The sequence below is a fragment of the Acipenser ruthenus genome, chromosome 3 (genome assembly GCF_902713425.1).
Source record: "Acipenser ruthenus chromosome 3, fAciRut3.2 maternal haplotype, whole genome shotgun sequence".
NCBI lineage: Eukaryota > Metazoa > Chordata > Actinopteri > Acipenseriformes > Acipenseridae > Acipenser > Acipenser ruthenus.
Window position 1 is genome coordinate 103196707 of NC_081191.1, and position 25227 is coordinate 103221933.

The 25227-nt window shown below is 37.7% G+C and overlaps 1 protein-coding gene across 3 annotated transcripts in view; it reads right to left on the reverse strand.

The window, feature by feature from the left end:
* Window positions 1-25227, reverse strand: part of LOC117435222 (RNA-binding Raly-like protein) — a 172045-nt gene that overhangs the window by 90216 nt on the left and 56602 nt on the right. For all 3 annotated transcript variants that reach the window (XM_059020315.1, XM_059020309.1, XM_059020299.1), the window contains exon 2: window positions 11770-12043. In XM_059020315.1, the coding sequence (XP_058876298.1) occupies window positions 11770-12025 (256 nt within the window). In that variant the 5' untranslated portion in view covers window positions 12026-12043. The remainder of the gene's footprint in view (window positions 1-11769; window positions 12044-25227) is intronic.

Sequence of the window (25227 nt, forward strand, 5' to 3'; positions counted from 1 at the left end):
GCCTCCCTGCCTCTGCCATCTGTCTGCTCCAGCTCATCCAAAACTCTGCTACTCGCCTTGTCTTTTCCCTTCCTTGTTTCTCCCACGCTACACCGCTGCTCCGCTCTCTGCACTGGCTCCCTATCGCTGCTCGCATGCAATTGAAAACTCTTGTACTCACCTATCGCTGTCTTGACCTTTCCGCTCCCTCCTATCTCCAGACTATCATAGTTTTCATGTAAGTTAACTGCTCTCAGTCGAACCCGCTCTTACATGTAATTATTTATTGTATTCTCTATTTTTTGCTCTTATTTGAATTTGATCTTTTCCTGTTGATTTTATTGTACTTTATAACTGCTCTTATCTGTAATGTGATATTCTGCAATGTGATACTTCACAGTGTGATATTTTGTAATGTGATATTCTGCAATGTGATACTTCACAGTGTGATATTTTGTAATGTGATACTCTGTACTGTGATATTTTGTAACAATTGTAAGTCGCCCTGGTTAAGGGCGTCTGCTAAAAAATAAATAAATAAATAAATAAATAAATAAATAAATAAATAATAATAATAATAATAATAATAATAATAATATGTCTACTATTATTTTACTACTTTACAGGTGTAAAGAGTCCAACTAGGGAATGGGTGGAGTTGACCTTTTTTTTTTTTTTTTTATAAATTTAGTCGTTGCCAATTTTTTACCCCGGTTTTCTCCCCAATTTGAAATGCCCAATTATTATTATTTGATCCCGGTTCACCGCTGCAACCCCCCTTACGACTTGGGAAACGGTGGCTGGAACACGCGTCCTCCGAAACGTGCTCCTGCCAAACTGTCATTTTTTGTACTGCGGATCCACAGCGAGGCCACCAGACCTATAGTGCCGGAGGACAACACAGATCTGAATGGCTCCACTCCAGACCCGCAAGCGCCCTATTAGCCCTGCTGACCTAAGCCCTCCCTACCCGGGCGGTGCTCGGCCAATTGTGCGCTGCCCCCTAGGAACCACCGGTCACGGTCGGCAGTAACATAGCCTGGATTCGAACTTGCGATCTCCAGGCTATAGGGCGCATCCTGCACTCCAACTGTGGCATTTATTTGTCTGATGTGCCAAGCTAGTCTTTACATGCTTTGTGGTATCACACAAAATAAAGTTCACCACTGCTGAACACCATAACAGGTGTAGGTTTAACACAAATAGATGTTTTACAATCTATTTGATTTTCATATTCTAAACATATTCACCCATTATTATTCAAGAAATAATCATCAAAGGTTGCAATATATTGCAAACATTGTATATCAACAGTACAGAATAGTATAGAATGACAAATACATAAACAGATGTACGTACATCTTCATATGTCCCCAGACTAATAATTTATGAAGTGATTTTCCAAAAACATGTAAAAATGTAAGTGTGACTGTAGCAGGGCAGAAGAGCCCTGCATGTAGATAGGTGGCAGGGCAGAAGAGCCCAGCTGATACATGTATTGTTTGGGGTTACAATCACGGGTCAATGTATTATTGTTTAGTTTAAATGCGGTCTGGCAGGGGCGATGTTAGCAGCTCGTCTCTGCCAGACATCTCGTGACAATGCGGGGTCGGCAGCGAATGATTATTGACAAACTGGCTGTCGACCACGCAGGTTAAAAACTCTTGTCTAGAATGTGTCCATCTCTTGATTGATTCATTTATTACTAACCTGGAGATGGCCACATGTATAAAAACCCGCAGCTTTGGCTGAACGGGGAGGGTGATCAGAGAGGAGGATCGGAGAGAGCAAAAGAGAGACCAGCACAGTAGTTGTTTTGGGTGTAGGTATTGCGTGTGCAAGATTTGTTTTTGTTTAAACTATTTTGGTTTGTGAGCTGTGTTTCTGTGTATCCTTTTGATTTATTTGTGTACAATAAATACGAGCAGCAGCACATCAACCTGCAGTAGTTGTCAGTGCCAGCTTCCTGGCGTGGGGACGTCACCACCACGGCGTCCTGTCACAGTGACTTACTAATGGGAATGTGTACGGAACACAGACTCTCACACATCCCCAGAATCTAATACCCTCAATAACTTCTGCTATAAATTGTTAAAGTTTCATAACAATGGGATACGTTTTTTTTTCCAGATATATGTAAAAAAGTATGTCCTAAATGTAAAGTGTGACACACATGCTGTAGAGTAACAGTGCTGAACACACTAAAGAACACACTTTAGACAGGTTCCATCCTGAGAGTAAAGTAATAAATCATGTTCTGCACTATTGACTTCATTCAGCAAAAGTTGTGATGAGGGAATTCTCAAGATACTGTACAGCTTTTAACTATTTGGTTTTCTTTCTAGTTAAGTACTACTATTCATCAGTACAGCTGGTATGTATCATGCAGGCATTTCCTCTGACAGAAGTCAAAAGTTTAAATTAGCAGCCTTGTAAACGTAATGAGACTTCACTGCTGTAGATAATATTGAGAGCCCTAAAACTAAAAAATTACTTGACTAAAACATTAATTTAAAAAAGGCATCTTGCTGTAACCTGCAATATTGACTGGTAGAAGGTGTAATGTTTTGGACATTCACTTCTGTTTGAGTTTTTTCCTGCTATGGGCACAGAATAGCAGTGTATGTGTGAGCTGGGGTAAAGTATTTAAATTGTGTCAGATTATGTTACATGCTGGTGCATCTGGTAACAAACAAAGACAATGTTTTGTTTTTATTACATTAGGGAGCGCTGTCTTCAGTAAAAGGAGCCAATGCTGCCACTTATTATTACACACATAAACATTAAGAGCTATTCTGTGCATCTTACAAATGACACTAAAAGGATAATACATATGTGTTAAAATAAAGATATAAACGTGGTATATAGACAGATGCCTCGATACGTCCCCAGATTCTGATACTCTTAAAGGGTACATCAGCACTACATAAAAAAATAAAACATAAACTATCCCACCTTGCTGTTCTGAATGTATTTGGTCATTGTATAATAATCTGTATGCGCCCAAACATTTGCATAATGCCACACTGTCAAAATCATTCTTCTGGAGAATCTCTTTGAGCCAAAAAACTTGACTTTCCTTGTGTACTGTCAGATGTACTGGCGCATGCCCAGTGAAGCACTGTATAAGCTATATTACCTCTGTGTGGAAACACACTAGTCTGTGTGACAAACATGGGCCGTCTAATTTTCCATAAGGAAGCAACCTGTACCTGCTTTCATTTTGTGTAGTAGTAATCTTTCACATTGTACATGTTTCCTTTGCATGTTGTATTTGGATGTATTATTATGATTAATGTTGCATTCAATAAAAAAAAAAAAAAAACAAAAAAAAAACCTCTGTGCTGTGTAAGAGGTTGCGGGCAAAAGAAAACCAAGACAGAGTTGTTCTCATTTTCAACTAATGACCTACTGTGGCAAAGTGGTAATTAATAGCAAGTGTATAGCAGGTGTGGTGCAGATGCATTAATCTCAAATAACAAAGTATGGTTGTTTTAATGATTGTAAATCCAATGGTCTGATGACCAGCCAGCAAATAATAATGAACTGGCAATACACAACAATGTGTATTGCACAGAAATGAAAAGGGTTGCAGTCCCACAGAAAATAAGCACAGTACTAAACACACACAATTAGACACACACACGATCACAGGTCCAAAGTGAGTGCTCTCAGTGCTTGCGGTGAAGTACAATAAAATATGTGCTATAGTGGTGAAACAAGTGCTGATAACAATGTTAATTGTGACGGTAGTGCAGTGTTGATCCGGTTTTGTGCTGGCCCTTGGCGACAGCTCCAGATTGGTGTTTAGCCGTCTAGTGCTATATAACAAAAACACAGACTGTTACTAAACAGACAAAACAAACAAAACACTCACAAACTCCTTTTCTTTTTACTGTGGGAAATCTCCCGGTCCTTCCAGTTCCTTGTATCTCTCAAACTCAAGCGAAGGAAAAGATTTACAATTCTCCGGACCCTTTATGCGATCATGTATGCCCCTAGCTGACTCCCAGCTGACTCTATTGCCTGCAGCTGTTACCTCATTTACCTTCCGGGTCAATACGTTCCTGCAACTGAGTCTTGCCTTCTTCCATGCTGACTGACTTTCCGACCCAGGAAATGAACTGTCAGGCCAACCCGTCCAAAGCCTTTCCCTTTCGCTACTTAGCGCCCTCACAGATCGGGAGATTTACAACCAGAACTCATTATATTTCCGTCACATCTGCCCACAATTATAGCAACACTGTGTTATTTCAATAAACGTCCCCAAAGTCTGAGATATAGCTCCAGCGTATTCAGCATGTTTGCAGAATTGACACATATTAAATAAACTAGCAAATGAGATTCGGAAACAATGTATTTCCTGGAATATTGCATTTTTTCATCCTTTGTATTTGGTTTTCATTTGCATTTCCTGACACAACACATGCACAATCATCTACACACTGTTGAGTGGGAAAGTTGAATTCGATATGGCAGTGGAACGGTGTGTTTTTCTTTCCGTTTGTAGATTTTTGCTTGTCATTGTAATTGTGTGTTTGGGTGTTTTTGTTATCAGACACCTTGGGGTATAGAGAAATAACAAAAACATCCAAACAGACACAGTTACAGTGACAAGCAAAAATCTACAAACAGAAAGAAAAAACACACCGTTCCACTGCCACAAGCTGCGTGGATTTACAGGGTGAACTGGAACCACAAACGTTATTATAATGGAACCTCACACCGTTGAGTAAATTATGCATCATGTGCGCTTTCATTGTTAGATATCGAAGTTGTGTCATTAACAGTTTCAATTCTAATTTTCCTCAGCAACACAGTGTGACTGTATGCAAGGAACGTCTGAAATAATGCCAGACAATATTTCAACATCAGATTGTTCAGAAACAGGGAGATGGAATTTGTGGCCGAATTTGACTTTCCCACTCAACGGTGTGTAGATGATTGTGCATTTGTTGTGTCAGGAAATGCAAATGAAAACCAAATACGAAGGATGAAAAAAATGCAATATTTATTTTTTTAGGTAGGATCATCCTCAAAGACCTTATTCCCAAAGGAAATACATGGTTTCCGAATCTCATTTGCTAGTTTATTTGATACGTGTCCATTCTGCAAACATTCCGAATCAGCTAGAGCGCTATCTAAGACTTTGGGGACGTATATTGAAATCTATAACAAAAATAATGTAAAAAAAACAAGTGAGAAAAACGTAACAGCCATTTAAAGTGGTGATATCAAACACAAAAGCCCAAGTTAGGAGAACCAGTTGGGGCAACCTTGGAAATGCAAATGAAAACCAGCAAAGGTCATTCAAAATGATCTAGACAGCATTCAGAATTGGGCAGACACATGGCAAATGAAATTTAATAGAGAAAAGTGTAAAGTATTGCATGCAGGCAATAAAAATGTGCATTATAAATATCATATGGGAGATACTGAAATTGAACAAGGGAACTATAAAAAAAGACCTAGGAGTTTATGTTGACTCAGAAATGTCTTCATCTAGACAATGTGGAGAAGCTATAAAAAAGGCCAACAAGATGCTCGGATATATTGTGAGAAGTGTTGAATTTAAATCAAGGGAAGTAATGTTAAAACACTACAATGCATTAGTAAGACCTCACCTAGAATATTGTGTTCAGCTCTGATCACCTCGTTACAAAAAGGATATTGCTGCTCTAGAAAGAGTGCAAAGAAGAGCAACCAGAATTATCCCGGGTTTAAAAGGCATGTCGTATGCAGACAGGCTAAAAGAACTGAATCTATTCAGTTTTGAACAAAGAAGACTACGCAGTGATCTGATTCAAGCATTCAAAATTCTAAAAGGTATAGACAATGTCGACCCAGGGGACTTTTTTGACCTGAAAAAAGAAACAAGGACCAGGGGTCACAAATGGAGATTAGATAAAGGGGCATTCAGAACAGAAAATAGGAGGCACTTTTTTACACAGAGAATTGTGAGGGTCTAGAACCAACTCCCCAGTAATGTTGTTGAAGCTGACACCCTGGGATCCTTCAAGAAGCTGCTTGATGAGATTCTGGGATCAATAAGCTACTAACAACCAAACGAGCAAGATGGGCTGAGTGACCTCCTCTCGTTTGTAAACTTTCTTGTTTCTTCTTGTCAAGCATCAAGCAAATAGGCACAATTGGAAAGGTGCTGGGGCCCAACATTCACACAATTGTTGCTTCTAACTTGGCTTCTTTTTTTGATGATAAAAACATTCATACGCATAAATAATAATAAATTTAGCAAAAAATGGTACAGATTAAACACATAACGTTTAACAATTATTTTGAGTTCTAAATGACTAAACACCAGTGCTACACCTAATGATGTATAAACACTGCTGTTTAGGAATAGAGCACTTCTATTTTTTTTTTTTTTTTTTTACTATACACACGTGCCATTTACATACAAACGTTTCACACGTCTGTGGTTTTACAGTGTAAATGTATGAAAAGAAGACAGATGTAGCCATAATACAGTCAAATTTAATGTCACTTCTGTTTATGTCACACTCTGCTTATTATCATCAAATTGAAATGTCCCGGCCCGAATATAATGCATACAAGGTTACAAGCCTGTTTCTTTAACCACTGGACCACACGGCCTCCATTATTTAATGTAAATGGTGTGAATATCAAACTGCTTGTGTTCCCTGGTTTATTTTGACGACCAACGTGGAATCACATGATTGGTAGATGTCCAGTTATTTAGCTTTTCTGTTTGAAAAGTTGCTACACGCTCTTAAAAAGTAAACGGAAAAAGAAGAAGAAGAAGAAGAAGAAGAAGAAGAAGAAGAAGAAGAAGAAGAAGAAGAATTTTACCTTAGTTTGACGACTTATATCTCATTGTATAAGAGGTATGTACGTTTTTTTTCACATTTGATGTAAGAAAGTTTCTGACTTCTGGTACTGGTACAGATGGTAGGTCTAAGTGATTTACTTTTGCCACTGCAACATGGTGAAAACAGCAAAACACTTGGAGCTGTATAGAGCTCGGTAGTTTCAAACAAGTTTTTCTAACTTGTATGAGGAACTACCATTCCTCTCAATAACACAGTGCTGCTATAACTGTGGGAGGGTCCCTTCATTAGTTGGAAATGAGAACTCCGTCTTGGTTTTCTTTTCCCCACAACCACTTACACAGCAGACATTTTTTTTATTGAATGCAACATTAATCATAATAATACATAAAAATACAACATGTGAAGGAAACATGTACAGTGTGAAAGATTACTACACAAAACAAAAGCAGGTACAAGTTCCTTCCTTATGGAAAATTAGACGGACCATGCTTGTCACACAGACTAGTGTGTTTCCACGCGGAGGTAGTATAGCTTACACAACGCTTCACTGGGCATGCGCCGGTACATCTGACAGTACACGTGGAATTTTTTTGGCTCAGAAGAGATGCTCTAGAAGAATGATTTTGGACATTGGCAGTGTGGCATTATGCAAATGTTTGGACACATACAGATTATTATACAATGACCAAATACATTCGGAACAGCAAGGTGGGATAGTTTATGTTTTATTTTTTCATGTAGTGCTGATGTACCCTTTACCATTTGCTGGTCAAGAAACATACACCATCATCACAACTGTTAAATACGAAATCAGAGCATTGAGCATCCTGAAAAAGTAGATGACAACCTCTGCACAGATCAGGTACAAAGATGGATTTGTTCAAATATCGCCAGGCTCATGTGACTTGTTCCAAAGTTAAAGAATGTTCTTGACAAGTTTCATCACAATTGGATCAGTGGTTTTCTATATATATGTACCTCCACTATCTCTCTGTCACTAGAGTTGCCCCCCCCACCCCCATATCATTCCACACAACAAGTTTTAAATCGTTCCTCTATGTACTGTATTTTTTCTGTTGGAAGTTTAATTTACACTGGTAAAAAATACTCAAATAAATCACCGAAATTAGTAATCATTGCTGGAAGACCACCAAATGAGAATAAAGATTGGATGTTCAGGTAGTCTTAAAAAGACATTTTAAACACAACCAGAATAAAGAGTTGTATCTGCCTTTCACATCAGTGACGCACAATTCCTTCAGAAACCTACTACCTACTGCACTGAATTGTGTTGTTTCAAGCACAGAGAAGGCATCATCTGACACTGCATCTTTTATTATTTACATTGGCTTGCGCACAGCAAATGAATGTAAAACTGCTCAGGGGATACAGTAAATTATACAGTAATGCAATACCATTAGCATAGTATACAGAATGCACATTTCACTATCATATACAATATATTTTACCCAATAGCTATGGCTATAAGAAAAGGCCTACATTAAGTAAGTGTCAGAAGACTGTAATGTTACTCTACATTCTGCAGGAACTTATTTATTTGTGAAAATACAACAGAAATTTGCACCATGAATATAGACTAAGGTGCATGAACCGTTTAGGATATTTTAACATTCGGTCTTAACATTTCCCCAGAAAATAATAGCATTGTATTGTATTGTATTGTATTGTATTGCACTGTTAGTTACTCCAGTCATAAAGGCGTAATTGCATGTATTGATCAACATCCAAAGGTATATTTAAATCAAATGGGAAATCAAGCTGAAGTGGTTTAAAATCAGGAGGCTGACCCTCAAAGGGTCGTTGGAGCACAGCAGCAGGCACCCTATCACATACAGAGCAATTGGGCTCATCTTCCATGGTAGCATGTCTGATAAGGGAGGTGAGCTCCTCTGACAGGGTGGGGCTACCGTGGGAGCCAAGATATCTGATTCCACGTCCAGATTAATTCTTGGGTGTCTATGTCCACAGATGCAGCAAGGGACAAGGTGTCCTCTTGCGCTGGTTGTGGGCTGTGACGGACTGGGACTACAAATCGGCCCTGGCATTTTAAAGTGCACTGGCCCACATTGAGGCTGTGACGATACTTAGTAAGAATAAAATGCGGAATTTGCGTTCTGACAGAGAATTACATAAGACGTTCAGCAAATTTCAATTACTGAACTAAAAACAAGCTATCTTGTGACGGGACTGTTTGCTGTAAATATACATAAACCACAGGAGGCCTACAGACATATTTGGAATAAAGTGTATCTATCAACTCGTTTGGTGCCAGGCACCAAATGCTCCACAGGCATATACCAGTGCATTGAAAGCATCTAATTCCTCCAAGGGCACTAACTAGGGTTAATCTTGTAGTTGTTAGTGGGCTTCTGCTTCAGTGCAACTTTGTATGTGGTGAAGCGAATGAATGTCAATCAACAGGCGAAAAGCACTCAATGTGTTCTCATCAATGTTGTGTTTTGTATATGCAGTGGGCCCTTGAACTTCCGTCAAAATATTATGTTCACCGCGTCTACCTACAGCTTCAACACCAGGATTTATAGTGTTCCAAACAGTGCCATCATTGCCAGCCTCGAGTGCCAGGTGGTGCTGGCGCTACCGCTGGAGAAGCCGCTGCCTCAGGTGAAATAGCGGCTGGATCAGGTGCAGGGGCTGATGCAGGTGAAGTGGCTGGCATCCTTGCAGGGGCTGCCACAGGATTGCTTCTTGTTCCACGGGATCTCCTGTGCCCTTGGTGTCACTGTTGCTGGAAGATTCATCTTCGCACCCCAGTTTCTTCAGAGCCAGATTCTGTCTGTGCTGCATCAGAATCGCTGTTTTGTAAAATTTGCAGTAATTCCAAACACTGCTTTGCTGTCCTGTGTCTTCTGCGATCCATTTTCAATGTGTATTGGGATAACAATGAATTTATTTGAAAAACGAGTGACTTGTATAGTAACCAGAGCACAGACAGACAGCCTGGCACCATGAGCTGTCAAGGCTGATTGATGGGCTATCAGGAGGCTCATTGAAACAATAAAAATGTCAGAAGACCGCTCACTTGAGGAATGCAGACTGATATAATCAAACTTCAATACATGGCGACAAGTTCCGACTGATAAATAAAAAATAATACCACAACATTTAATTGTTATAATGTTTTATACGTATCGGTCAATTTGACTGCTCCTGCTCGGAATAGGTATGACAGTATTTTATCTCCCTAATTTTTGCAGCTATGTGATTCTCTCGTTGTCAGGGCAATTCGTACATATATTTAAGAAAAGTCAGGAAAGCACATCTTAAACACACACACCACAATTTAAATTTAATTTTCAAAAACGGTCAAAATGACCACCTTGATTGTTCTAGTGTTAAAACAATGCAGGGCACAGCAGAAGAGATGATACCATCATACCTGGACAAGTTTATGTGGAGAGAAAGGTACGACAGGAATTGTCGAGATGCATTTATAAATATTCTGCATCAGATCACACACAGCTACACAGCTATGCAATAGATTTAAATCGTCACTTAAAACACACTTGTTTCCCTTTGTTTTTTTGTTTTTTTTAGTAAAACTTATAATGGATGTTTCACATGTATTTATAAATTGTAATGGCTTTTGTATTAACTCTTTTTTTAAAATGCTTTGTTTTTTTAAATGCTGTTTCTAATGTAGTTTGTTTTATGTATCTGATGTTATTATCAATTGCTGATGTACTTTATGCTATGTACAGCGCTTTGAAATGTTCTACAGGAAAAGCGCTATATAAAAATAAAATGGATTGATTGATTGATTGAGTTGCAACCGACCACAGAAGAACTGACATAGACGGGGGCAGCGGTAACAAAGCATCCATTTAACCACCACAGCCTCTTTAAGAGCGACCCAAATCTTTAAAAGCTGAAAGTTTAAGATATATTTTTTAACTATTTATTTTCAGAATGGGACAGTGAAACGCTGTAGTTCAGGGAGAAGCAGCAGAGTGATCAAAATTGCAAGTTTTGAACTGATTTGCTTTTTTCACTAATTAATCATTGGTGTCTGAGACTCATTCAATATCTACTTTTCACTTCGGTTTCCCAGTAGTTCAACATTTAGATAAATCTCGTCAGTCATGTTTATTGCGATAAATTCCAGTATGTCAGTATTTTTTAAAGGCTAGTGGCGTATGGATCTCTAATAGTGATTCGCCCCTTTTTGAAAAGAAGTGCCAACCCATGGTGATATGCTGTAAAATCAACACCCGCATGTGACCTGTTTTGACCAATCACAATAGAGTATTTAAAATACCTCAGACCTTCAATAACACCTTTGCTAATGCCGACTGGCAGTGTCTGACTATGTTAGCTGGTATTCATGCAGGACATGATATCAAATTGGGATTAACTTCAGGGTGCATGGGCACACGAGTGTTCTAAAGTGTATTTAACATTACACACATTTGCTTTCCTCTTCTGTATAGCCTTTTGTGAAGTTCATTTCACTATTCTGCATCCCTAATTTATTATTACATTTTGTATTTGTCACTTTATTGTATTCATCAACACAGCTCTCACAAAAGAGACACTGAACTGCCATGACAGTTCTAAAAAAACAGCCACTGACAAAAATACATTTAGGCAACAAAACTAGTGTTCAAAAACATTTGTCAAACATTGTTACAATGTTAAGAACAATACATAGCAATACATATACTGTATAATACAATGTGTCAAGTTAAACTAATTAGTACACCCGGGAGTGTACTGAAATTAGCTAGCTGCTTAAAAAAAAGATAATACTAAGAGTGAGAGAACGGCTAGTTAAATAACCATTAAATAGCCTACCGTATATTTAACAGGTTTAATTAGACTCTGCATTTATTTAACAATGTGTCCAGGTTTTGAGCTTGACAAGTGCATGACAATGACTTACATCATTATATATATATATATAACAACCCAAAGATGCACATTAAAAACAGCAGCTTACCGAGTGGCTGTCCTGCAATGATTCTTGCATTCTCTCCTGCAACCGCAGCCCGTGCATTTCTTTCACTCATGTACTGAACAAATGCATATCCTTTGTGTACTGAGCAGCCAACTATTTTCCCATACTTGGCAAAGATAGCTTCAATGTCAGCTTTTTTTACTATTACTGTGTTGAGATTGCCAATGAAAACCCTGGAGTTGATGGATCTGGGATCATTCTTGTTGGTGACATTGCTGGTCTGGGTCTTGCCAGTCATTGTCCTTCACTTGTTTTCCTACAGAACAAAAGAAAAAAAAAAACAGATATTTTTTCCCCCTGAAGTTTTATCTCATAGCTGGATACTAATGCATGTAATGGATGTTAGCCTCTTCAAAGGATTTTTTTTTAAGGATCTGTTTCAGAATATGTGTGTATTAATGTGGCTAGGAATACCAGAACTGATGCAAGCTACAGGTTAATTTAGCAAGATAAATCGATTAAATGACAAAAAAGTGGTTCTAATTGAGAACTGGAGATCCCTTAAGAGCAACAAGATACGGAGCGCAGCACATACAGAACAAATCGCTTCAATCTGATTACATGAACATTGCTGTTAGGTCCCTGGGATTATTTTGAATGTAATACACTACCTTGAAATCATCTTGATTAACAATTTTTTTTTTTTTTGGTTCCTGGGTAGTAAGTGTTATTTCCTAATTGCTTATGCCTCAAAAGTATAGAAAATGGCTATTATTCCCCACAAACTTTGCTTTTGTGACCAGGACAGTGATATTTTGAAATTTACCTATTTTCCAGAACATTCCAGATAGATTCAGTGCTGAGTAAACTTGGAGTAACTTCTAGAACTTTCTAGAACTTTCCAGTAATATAAATAGTAGTATAAATACAGGGGCCTTAAGCCCACCAGTTCAGTTTAGTTCCAGCTGCCTAAGTGGATACATATCTGCATTTTTCTGAGATGGCATCAAGGTCATAGGAGTCTTCAAAATGGTGGCATTCCTGATGGGTCTCCAAGGCTGTTTTACCAAGTTTCCCTGCTATCTTTGCCTTTGGGACAGCAGGGACACCAAGGCGCACTACCACAGGCGGGACTGGCCACAGCAGACCGAGTTCTCTGTGGGGAGGAACAACGTCAAGTGGGAGCCACTGGTGGACCCCCGGAAGGTGCTGATGCCACCACTGCACATCAAATTGGGCCTTATGAAACAATTTGGCAGAGCTCTAGATAAGGAGTTGGCAGCCTTCAAGTACCTTCAAGACTTCTTCCCTAAGCTGTCTGAGGCAAAGGTCAAAGCCGGTGTCTTCGTCGGACCACAGATAAAGAAGATCCTGGAGTGCAATGAATTCCCCAAGAAGCTCACTAGTAAGGAGAAAGCGGCTTGGAACAGCTTTGTCGCAGTGGTTCGGGGCTTCCTGGGCAATCACAAGGCCGAAAACTATGTGCAGCTGGTTGAGACTCTGGTGAAGAACTGCGGCACAATGGGCTGTAGGATGTCCCTCAAAGTCCATATCCTTGATGCTCATCTTGATAAATTCAAGGAGAACATGGGAGCGTACTCGGAGGAGCAAGGCGAGCGCTTCCACCAGGATATTATTATTTGTTTATTTAGCAGACGCCTTATCCAAGGCGACTTACAGAGACTAGGGTGTGTGAACTATGCATCAGCTGCAGAGTCACTTACAACTACGTCTCACCCGAAAGACGGAGCACAAGGAGGTTAAGTGACTTGCTCAGGGTCACACAATGAGTCAGTGGCTGAGATGGGATTTGAACCGGGGGCCTCGTGGTTACAAGCCCTTTTCTTTAACCACTAGACCACACAGCCTATACTGGACTTTGAACGCCGCTACCAAGGACAGTATAATGAGAACATGATGGGAGACTACATTTGGGGGCTGATTCGTGAAAGTGATTTACAGTATAATCGTAAATCTCGAAAAACTACTCACTTCTAAATCTTTTGTAGTCATTTTTGTATTACTTTAGTATAAATACATGTTAATTTGGATTCATATGTTGTTTTTTTCTGACTTTATGTGAACGAAAAGACACAAATTCGCCCGTTTTCTCATTAGAAATAGGTAAATTTCAAAATATCACTGTCCTGGTCACAAAAGCAAAGTTTGTGGGGAATAACAGCCATTTTCTATACTTTTGAGGCATAAGCAATTAGGAAATAACACTTACTACCCAGGAACCAAAATTGTGTTACATAGTGTTATCCATGTATAATATTCTCATTCAATGTCCTCACAAACAGAACAGTATGTACCATTACACATGAAAAGAGGGTGATTGAAAAGAGAACATTTTATACTTCTACAGATAAATTAGGTGGGGGTTCTAGGTGGTTTGAGCCATAAAGTTTGGGTTAAATGAATGCTTTAAAATGTATTTTCCTATTGGCCTTGCTGGGAATGTTTTATATCTTCACAATTTTTTTTTGGACCTTAATTCAGCATATGAACATGCTTAAAATCAAGGCTATAGATAAAGTTGTCTATATTTTGATAATCTAAACAGTGGAGAATCTCTGGGGTTTTTCTCCTAGGCAGCAGTATTTAGATCTGCCACTGCTGAGGTCAAGCTAGACTATCAGAGTTTGTTTGAACTACAATTTAATATAATACAATCTAATATTGTATTTGTTTTTTTAAGGTTAGGTTATTGGATTTATTGATGTGCACAAATATATATTTAATTTACTTGTTAACAAACTGTCAGACCATGGCTACAGTGGAATCAAAGTTTTTTTTTCCCCATGCTGAGATTGCCTATCACAGATTTTGACATACTTTGAAATACTAATCCCCACAAAGGGATCATTTCCTTTTGAAATATTGCACATCTCAGTTCTGAGGATCCTGAACACCATAAATACTTTTTTTTTTTTTTTTTTTAAAACCTCACCAAGCTGAAGTTGAGGATATCTGCTGACAAAAAAATACATTGGTATATATTTTAGAAGTGTTAACTAGATCGGCCCAAAATCAAGAAAGAAGGCAAGATAGAAAGATTGTTGGTGAATATTTCAGTTGCTCAAAAGTCTCTTGAACAAGGTCACTGAATAAACTAGTGTGTGTCATAAACTAATCAGGTATAGTTAATATTGCTACGGTTCCACCTGCAGCATGAAACCAATCTGTAAATCTCAGAAATATCAGAGCTTTGCCTGAATCTGAAACGTGGCCAAATGAGCAAGAAAATAGGTGTGTTGATCAATAATTCATCGGCAAAGATTAGGAAACGATATGTAAATAATAAGCAAATGTAACTATAACAAATATAAATCTTATTATTCTCATGGGTAAACCTTCCTGTAATTAGGACCGCACTTGTGAATGATCTAATTAGTGCAGCTATAAAAGTTGTTGAAAAACACTGATTCCGACACTAAAACAAAACACTGATTCCGACACTAAAACAAAACACTGATTCCGACACTAAAACAAAACACTGATTCCGACACTAAAACAAAACACTGATTCCGACACTAAAACAAAACACTGATTCCGACACTAAAACAAAACAAAACATACAGTCTTACCTTCCCGGTTCCACCACGTGACAGACTAGCAGGCCTTCTACTTGAACACTGAGGGGAAATTTACTTGTTTATTACAGAATTAATACTGTAGTACCTGTAATTTAAACAGGAGTCACATTCACTGTACAAAACAAGCTCCCTCTTTTTGACAGGCTTGAACCGAGTCATAAATAGCTCATTTTCTTGCACAGTGTTCGATTAGAAAGCCTATCTGTCATGCTGGCACCGGAAAAACATACAATTAAATATCTATTATTACTTATGAATTCAGCACCAGGTTGATTAAAAAAATAAATATAAAAATCCATAGTAAAATAAAATGTAGCTTGTTGTCCCCCATAATCTAAAAGAAGAGGGCACTTGGGCCTATTTCAGTGCTAGCAGAATATAACAGTGACTTGAAGATTATAGTCAGGGTACCTCACTGCTATAAGCTGGTTAGTGTTTGTCTTAACCATTGTCTTAACCATCTGATCCATTTTTGTCTTATCTTACAGTGAACAAAAGTAGGTTTGTTTGAAACTTAAAAAGCTGCAAAAGTTCAGACATTTAAACTTCACCCAAACAACCTATAAATATGACCTAACTATAAACATGCTAATTGTTCTTTATCTATGGGAAATCGACTATTAAAGGGAAAGGCAACTAACATGAGCTGGTCCCAGCCATGCTGGTTGAGCACAAGCATATACTACAGTACTGTAACTACCAAATCCCATAATTAATACTAATGCTCATTCTCAAACTATAAATGTTGTAGACACTCTTAGTGAGCCACATGTTCTTCCATGTGTGTAAAATGAATGTACTTTTTAAAAGCAGTCTTGACAGGCATGTATAACCCCTCTATGTAAGTAAAGTCTCAGTGCTACTGTATATTGTGCCCATCGCATACAACAGATTTGATTCAGTTGTGCTTGTTGGTGAATAATAGAGGCGTGATTCATCTATGACTTCCAGAGCGGTAGTTTAAATCAACCTTACCTTGACCTAAGCCTAAACCTGTGTGCCATTTATAATAATGGTGCAGAACAACATTGCACTGCAGTGGGCAGTCTGCCAGTAAATACAGGTTTATTCTGTATACTATTATTAGAAGCACTGTAAGAGGAATCAATAACTGAACTGAATCAAGTAGTCAGACGTATAATGTAATTTGCCAATCCCTTTTGCTTATGGTGTGTTTTAGAATGCGTTTTATTTAATACTGCTTTTAATTAAGCTTCATTAAATTGATCATGGCAGAACACACATATGATATTAAGTTCTGCCATTTTTTCTATAATGTGTTTGTGCGGTTTAGGTTTGTATTGCTGTTGTACTTGTATCCCGTGTGCTTGTGCAGTGGTATCTTCTTTTGTGTATAGTGGTAGTAGATTTCGCTTTAGTTCCTCTTCACAGTTGTATTCATACCTTTGATTAGTCATTGCTCAAGGTTTAGCTGTTCATAATTCATCAGCAGTAGATCTTACTGTTTTTGATCATTTTTGCTTTTTTTTGAGGCTATATTAAAACTCACATAATAAATTCTGCAACTGCAACAAGGTTTTCTGAAATAGTGAGACTCTCACCACTCACCGCTACCCACTCTCCGTATACTGATGAGTTAGTTGACAGATATAGCCGCCGTTTAACATACTTTTGATATTGTGGTCACAGTTAAAACTTGAGCAGTCTTTTCTGAGCAAACTGCACCATGGGCTAACAGTACCCTATACAAAATGAAAAGGGAATGTTGCACATTACAACATAGATGGAGGGCTACTAAATTGCACATTCACTATGATATTTGAAAACAACATCTATTAAAGTGAATAAAGCTCTGAGGACAGCCAGATGTTGCTCTTTTGCAAAACTTATTGATGTTACTAAAAATAACTTTTTAACGTTTTTCTCAACTATTCACAGATTAGTAAACCCATCACCTGCTGCACCTCCTTATACTGAAGCCTCTACCACTAAGTGAAGAATTTCTTAAAATTATTACTATTATTACATCCTCAGGATGGTTCCTTTATGAATGTGCCCACTAGACAGATTGGTTCTGTCATGGAATGATGATGCTCAGATTTTCCTCTCCTTCCCCACCTCTGACTCCACCATCCCCTCCCGTATCTCTACCTGTCTGTCTGCTATTTCCTCCTGGATGCACTCGCATCACCTCAAACTCAACCTCTCTAAATCTGACCTCCTTTTCTTTCCCTCCTCCTCCCCCTCCTCTGATCTCTCTATCTCTGTTCCTCTGGAATCTACCACACTCTCTCCCTCTTCCTCCGCTAAGAACCTTGGAGTCACCCTGGACCCCTGCCTCTCTTATTCCCAGCACATCTCCACTCTGGCACGCACTTGCCGATTCTTCCTGAGCAACATCCGAAGAATCCGACCCTTCCTCACCAACTACGCCACCCAGCTCCTGGTCCAGGCCTTGGTACTCTCCCGCCTAGACTACTGCAACTCCCTCCTTGCCGGCCTCCCTGCGTCCACCACCCGTCCGCTCCAGCTCATCCAGAACTCCGCTGCCCGCCTGGTGTTCTCTCTGCCTCGCTTCTCCCATGCAACTCCACTACTCCGCTCACTCCACTGGCTCCCGATCACCGCTCACATCCAGTTCAAGACTCTTGTACTAGCCTACAGATGCCTTGACCAGACTGCACCCAGCTACCTCCAGACCATCATCTCTCCCTACACCCCCACTCAACCTCTCTGCTCCGCCTGCACTAGAAGACTGGCTCTACCTCCTCTACGCTCCCCTGCCTCCAGAGCCCGCTCCTTCTCCACCCTCGCTCCGCAGTGGTGGAATGACCTTCCTACAGATGTCAGGACTGCCCAGTCCCTGACAACATTCCAGCGCCTCCTTAAGACTCACCTCTTCAGACAGCACCTGTAGAACTCTGTTTTTCCCCTGGGACACTTATCACCCTTCCTTAAATGCGCTTTACTTGCTCTTATCTGCCCCCTATTTTACTGCATTTAATCCTGTACTTCAGAATACTGTAATCTGCCAAGTGTTTAATCTGTAGTATTTTGTATTTAATCATATCCTGATGTAACTATCACTGACACTGTTATCTGCTCCGTTATTGAATCGTATTTTGTCATATACTTGTACTTGCTTGAACCAAAGTCATTGTATTTATCTTGCTCTTAATTGTATTATTACTTGTACTGTGATACTTGAAATGTATTTGCTTACGATTGTAAGTCGCCCTGGATAAGGGCGTCTGCTAAGAAATAAATAATAATAATAATAATTAAGGGTTTGAATCCGTTAGTTATGCAGATTAAATCTTCCACCTGTTCCTTAGATCCAATATCAAGTATATTTAGTTATTTAAGTATATTTAGTTATTTGTGTATTGATGATCTTACTATACAAAATAGATCTCAGTCAACTGGAAAAGGTCCAGTTGCCTTAAAAACAGCTTTGGTTAAGCCTCAACTCTAAATATAACAGATTGTACTGTTTTGAGTAATTTTAAACCCATTTCTAACTTGTCATTCTTAGCTAAGGTTCTTGAAAAGGAAGCAGTCCAACAACTCCACATATTTGTGGATGTCAGCAATGTCCTTGAAAAGTTTCAGTCAGGGTTTTGATTTGCTTATAGTACAGAGACTGCCGTTGTCAGAGTGGTAAATGACTAACTGATGAGTGCCAACTCTTACTCTTCTTTTAGACCTTAGTACTGAATTTGATACTGCGGATCGTACCATTTTAATTGATTGTCTTAAAAGCTGGGTTGGCCTGACTGGAACTATTTTAAACTGGTTTAAGTAATATCGAACTAACAGACAGTACTTTGTTTCTTTAGGGGAGTCTATCAGGACTATCTGCTTGTACTTGTGGTGTCCCCCAGGGCTCTTTTCTTGGTCCCTTATTATTGTTTTTATACATATGGTACCACTGGGTGCTATCATTCGTAAACACAGTGTTCATTTTCACTGTTATGCTGACGACACAAACTTTCAGTGAAACCTGGTGACACCACTGCTATTTTGGCCTTAATAGTGTCTTGCTGATATCAAAAGTTGGATGCCTGAAAATGTCTTGCAATTGAACTCAGATAAGACAGACGTTTTGCTGTTAGGTTATATTTGATTCAGATTTGAATATTGAGGCTCACATTCGAAGAATTACACACGTTTCATATAACTGGTGTTGGCCTCACTGCCCTGGCTTCCAGTGCATTTTAGAATTGATTAAAATCTTACTATTGACATATAAAGCACTAAATGACTTGGTATCTGATTACCTGAGAGAGTCTCTGTCCCCATGTAAACCTCTAACGCTGGCTTTTTGTGCCTCCCAAAGTTAAAATTGAAAAGGAGAGGAGACAGTGCATTTTGTTATAATGCTCCCGGATTGTGGAAATCACTGCCCTTTTCTATTAGAGATGCAATATTTTTAAGTCAATATTAAACACTTTTATATTTCAGCCTTTTTAATCAGACATACAAATAATGATTTGCTTATTTTTGTAATTTTGTGTTTTATTATTAATTTCCTGTTTTCTTCAATTGTTTTATTATTATTATTATTATTATTATTATTATTATTATTATTATTATTATTTATTGTTATGTTGTAATTTTTACTACGTCTTGATATTGCATACTTCTTTCTGTTTTAACCGACACATAAAGTGCTTTGAGATGGTATGAAAGGCGCTAGATAAATCAGATGCAATGAAATTGAAACCCAATCCAGAGACTTGACAGTAATGAAGTAATGAAGACAGAAATACAGTTCTAGAATGCAGCTGGTTTTGCACACAATGTGCAGATGTCAAATAGAAATACTGTTAAACTACATGTAAGGTTGACCGTGTGTGTTACTAATTAAAATAATGCTGCAAATGACCGAAATAAATCATACACTTAGACATCTTTGTCGCGGGGGGGCGATGCTGACCTCCACATAACAAAGACTTGAGGAAAAAACGAGTACACACCAGTTTGTAGAAAAAAGGTGAAAGGGAAACTTTATTTGCAGGAAGCTCCACTGTGCATATGAATATCCAGCACACTTAAAACAGCAGCACAACAGACAGTCCCTTATTCAGTACTTTAGATCAGCATGCAGAAACCAACAGCTCGGGGCACCAAAACTAACTCTCTTTCTTAGGATGCCATATTGCCTTCCTTTTATAAGCACCAACCCCACCCACAGATACGTCATTTAAAGGGGTACTGTCCCAACAGAAAGTTCTATAACCCCCACCCCCCCTTTATTATTATTATTATTATTATTATTATTATTATTATTATTATTATTATTATTTATTTCTTAGCAGACGCCCTTATCTAGGGCGACTTATAATCGTAAGCAAATACATTTCAAGTGTTACAGTACAAGTAATAATACAATAAGAGCAAGATAAATACAAGATAAATACAATTCAATGATACAGCAGATAACAGTGACAGTGATAGTTACATCAGGATATGATTAACTACAAAATACTACAGATTAAACACTTGGCAGATTACAGTACTCTGAAGTACAGGATTAAATGCAGTAAAACAGGGGGCAGATAAGAGCAAATAAAGCACATTCATTCTGACCCATAAATCAGCTACACATACATCCAAAGGAGAACATCGATACAATAACCCCCAGAATGTATACATCTATCCAATACACAATATTGAATATGGCCAATATACATAAGGAGAGACCAGCTCCCAGATAAACTGTGCAGTACTAACATTCCCCACTAGAGGTCCCTCCTGCTACTACTTATATATGGCAGTACTCTTGACACTCCAGTTTATTTATGTTGTTTATTATCAATGATAGCGTGGTGTCTTAGACAAAGATGCTGTGAAAGTGTTAATATGAAAAATGTCAGTATCTCTAATTGTTAAAAGTAATCTCGAAAAGGATGTAATTCACACCATCTTAAGTTAAAAAAATAGACAGATCAGTTGAACATGTGTTGGGATGCAGGAGATGTGAATGATTTTAGGGACATTGCTTCCCTTGCAGGCCACATACATCTTCATAAGCAAAGAACTGAGTACAGAAAAAAACAGGTCCAAATGTGTCAAGAAGATTATGCTATGGAAGTCCATTAAACATTGATAGTACTGTATGTGATGCTGTGACAGATTCTTGGTTGTAAATCTTCCTCCTGACCTGTGAGGGCACTAAGCAGCACAAACTGAGTTCTTTGGACAGGCTGGTCTGACAGTTCTTTCCCAGGGTAAGGAAGTCACCCAGTCTGGGTGAAGGCAAGACTCCGTTGCAAGAATGCATTAACCCGGAAGGGAAACGACGTGGCAGCTGCAGATTGGAGAGGCGGTTGCACTCGTTTATCAAGGGCTCATGTGTGATGGCATAAAAGGGGACGGAGAATCGCAATCTGTTCCTTCGTTTGGTTTAAACTTTTGAACTGTAAGGACTGTGAGAGACTCCGTGAGAGATAAAAACGTTTGTGTTTTGTTTTGTTTGTCTGTAATTGTCGTGTTTTGTTTTGTTTGTCTGTAATTGTCATGTTGTGTTTTGTTTGTCTGTAATTGTCGTGTTTTGTTTTGTTTGTCTGTAATTGTCGTGTTTTGTTTTGTTTGTCTGTAATTGTCGCGTTGTATTTTGTCTGTAATTGTCGTGTTTTGTTTTGTTTGTCTGTAATTGTCGTGTTGTGTTTTGTTTGTCTGTAATTGTCGTGTTTTGTTTTGTTTGTCTGTAATTGTCATGTTTTGTTTTGTTTGTCTGTAATTGTCATGTTTTGTTTGTCTGTAATTGTCATGTTGTGTTTTGTTTGTCTGTAATTGTCGTGTTGTGTTTTGTTTGTCTGTAATTGTCGTGTTGTGTTTTGTTTGTCTGTAATTGTCGTGTTGTGTTTTGTTTGTCTGTAATTGTCGTGTTTTGTTTTGTTTGTCTGTAATTGTCATGTTGTGTTTTGTTTGTCTGTAATTGTCGTGTTTTGTTTTGTTTGTCTGTAATTGTCATGTTGTGTTTTGTTTGTCTGTAATTGTCGCGTTGTATTTTGTCTGTAATTGTCGTGTTTTGTTTTGTTTGTCTGTAATTGTCATGTTGTGTTTTGTTTGTCTGTAATTGTCGTGTTGTGTTTTGTTTGTCTGTAATTGTCGTGTTGTGTTTTGTTTGTCTGTAATTGTCGTGTTTTGTTTTGTTTGTCTGTAATTGTCATGTTGTGTTTTGTTTGTCTGTAATTGTCGTGTTGTGTTTTGTTTGTCTGTAATTGTCGTGTTTTGTTTTGTTTGTCTGTAATTGTCGTGTTGTATTTTGTCTGTAATTGTCGTGTTTTGTTTTGTTTGTCTGTAATTGTCGTGTTGTGTTTTGTTTGTCTGTAATTGTCGCGTTGTATTTTGTCTGTAATTGTCGTGTTTTGTTTTGTTTGTCTGTAATTGTCATGTTGTGTTTTGTTTGTCTGTAATTGTCGCGTTTTGTTTTGTTTGTCTGTAATTGTCGTGTTGTATTTTGTCTGTAATTGTCATGTTGTGTTTTGTTTGTCTGTAATTGTCGTGTTTTGTTTTGTTTGTCTGTAATTGTCGTGTTGTATTTTGTCTGTAATTGTCATGTTGTGTTTTGTTTGTCTGTAATTGTCGTGTTGTGTTTTGTTTGTCTGTAATTGTCGTGTTGTATTTTGTCTGTAATTGTCGTGTTGTATTTTGTCTGTAATTGTCATGTTGTGTTTTGTTTGTCTGTAATTGTCGCGTTTTGTTTTGTTTGTCTGTAATTGTCATGTTGTGTTTTGTTTGTCTGTAATTGTCGCGTTTTGTTTTGTTTGTCTGTAATTGTCGTGTTGTATTTTGTCTGTAATTGTCATGTTGTGTTTTGTTTGTCTGTAATTGTCGTGTTTTGTTTTGTTTGTCTGTAATTGTCGTGTTGTATTTTGTCTGTAATTGTCATGTTGTGTTTTGTTTGTCTGTAATTGTCGTGTTGTGTTTTGTTTGTCTGTAATTGTCGTGTTGTATTTTGTCTGTAATTGTCGTGTTGTATTTTGTCTGTAATTGTCATGTTGTGTTTTGTTTGTCTGTAATTGTCGTGTTGTATTTTGTCTGTAATTGTCATGTTGTGTTTTGTTTGTCTGTAATTGTCGTGTTTTGTTTTGTTTGTCTGTAATTGTCGTGTTGTGTTTTGTTTGTCTGTAATTGTCGTGTTGTATTTTGTCTGTAATTGTCGTGTTGTATTTTGTCTGTAATTGTCATGTTGTGTTTTGTTTGTCTGTAATTGTCGTGTTGTATTTTGTCTGTAATTGTCATGTTGTGTTTTGTTTGTCTGTAATTGTCGCGTTTTGTTTTGTTTGTCTGTAATTGTCGCGTTGTATTTTGTCTGTAATTGTCGTGTTTTGTTTTGTTTGTCTGTAATTGTCGTGTTTTGTTTTGTTTGTCTGTAATTGTCGCGTTGTATTTTGTCTGTAATTGTCGTGTTTTGTTTTGTTTGTCTGTAATTGTCGTGTTGTGTTTTGTTTGTCTGTAATTGTCGTGTTGTGTTTTGTTTGTCTGTAATTGTCGTGTTTTGTTTTGTTTGTCTGTAATTGTCGTGTTTTGTTTTGTTTGTCTGTAATTGTCGTGTTTTGTTTTGTTTGTCTGTAATTGTCGTGTTGTAGTTTTGTTTGTCTGTAATTGTCGTGTTGTATTTTGTCTGTAATTGTCATGTTTTGTTTTGTTTGTCTGTAATTGTCGTGTTTTGTTTTGTTTGTCTGTAATTGTCGTGTTTTGTTTTGTTTGTCTGTAATTGTCATGTTGTGTTTTGTTTGTCTGTAATTGTCGTGTTGTAGTTTGTCTGTAATTGTCGTGTTTTGTTTTGTTTGTCTGTAATTGTCGTGTTGTGTTTTGTTTGTCTGTAATTGTCGTGTTGTATTTTGTCTGTAATTGTCATGTTGTGTTTTGTTTGTCTGTAATTGTCGTGTTGTATTTTGTCTGTAATTGTCATGTTGTGTTTTGTTTGTCTGTAATTGTCGCGTTTTGTTTTGTTTGTCTGTAATTGTCGTGTTGTATTTTGTCTGTAATTGTCATGTTGTGTTTTGTTTGTCTGTAATTGTCGTGTTTTGTTTTGTTTGTCTGTAATTGTCGTGTTGTGTTTTGTTTGTCTGTAATTGTCGTGTTGTATTTTGTCTGTAATTGTCATGTTTTGTTTTGTTTGTCTGTAATTGTCGTGTTTTGTTTTGTTTGTCTGTAATTGTCGTGTTGTAGTTTTGTTTGTCTGTAATTGTCGTGTTGTATTTTGTCTGTAATTGTCATGTTGTGTTTTGTTTGTCTGTAATTGTCGTGTTTTGTTTTGTTTGTCTGTAATTGTCGTGTTTTGTTTTGTTTGTCTGTAATTGTCGTGTTTTGTTTTGTTTGTCTGTAATTGTCGTGTTTTGTTTTGTTTGTCTGTAATTGTCGTGTTGTAGTTTTGTTTGTCTGTAATTGTCGTGTTGTATTTTGTCTGTAATTGTCATGTTTTGTTTTGTTTGTCTGTAATTGTCATGTTGTGTTTTGTTTGTCTGTAATTGTCGTGTTGTAGTTTGTCTGTAATTGTCGTGTTTTGTTTTGTTTGTCTGTAATTGTCGTGTTGTATTTTGTCTGTAATTGTCATGTTGTGTTTTGTTTGTCTGTAATTGTTGTGTTGTAGTTTTGTTTGTCTGTAATTGTCGTGTTGTATTTTGTCTGTAATTGTCATGTTGTGTTTTGTTTGTCTGTAATTGTTGTGTTGTAGTTTTGTTTGTCTGTAATTGTCGTGTTGTATTTTGTCTGTAATTGTCGTGTTTTGTTTTGTTTGTCTGTAATTGTCGTGTTGTATTTTGTCTGTAATTGTCGTGTTTTGTTTTGTTTGTCTGTAATTGTCGTGTTGTATTTTGTCTGTAATTGTCGTGTTTTGTTTTGTTTGTCTGTAATTGTCGTGTTGTGTTTTGTTTGTCTGTAATTGTCGCGTTGTATTTTGTCTGTAATTGTCGTGTTTTGTTTT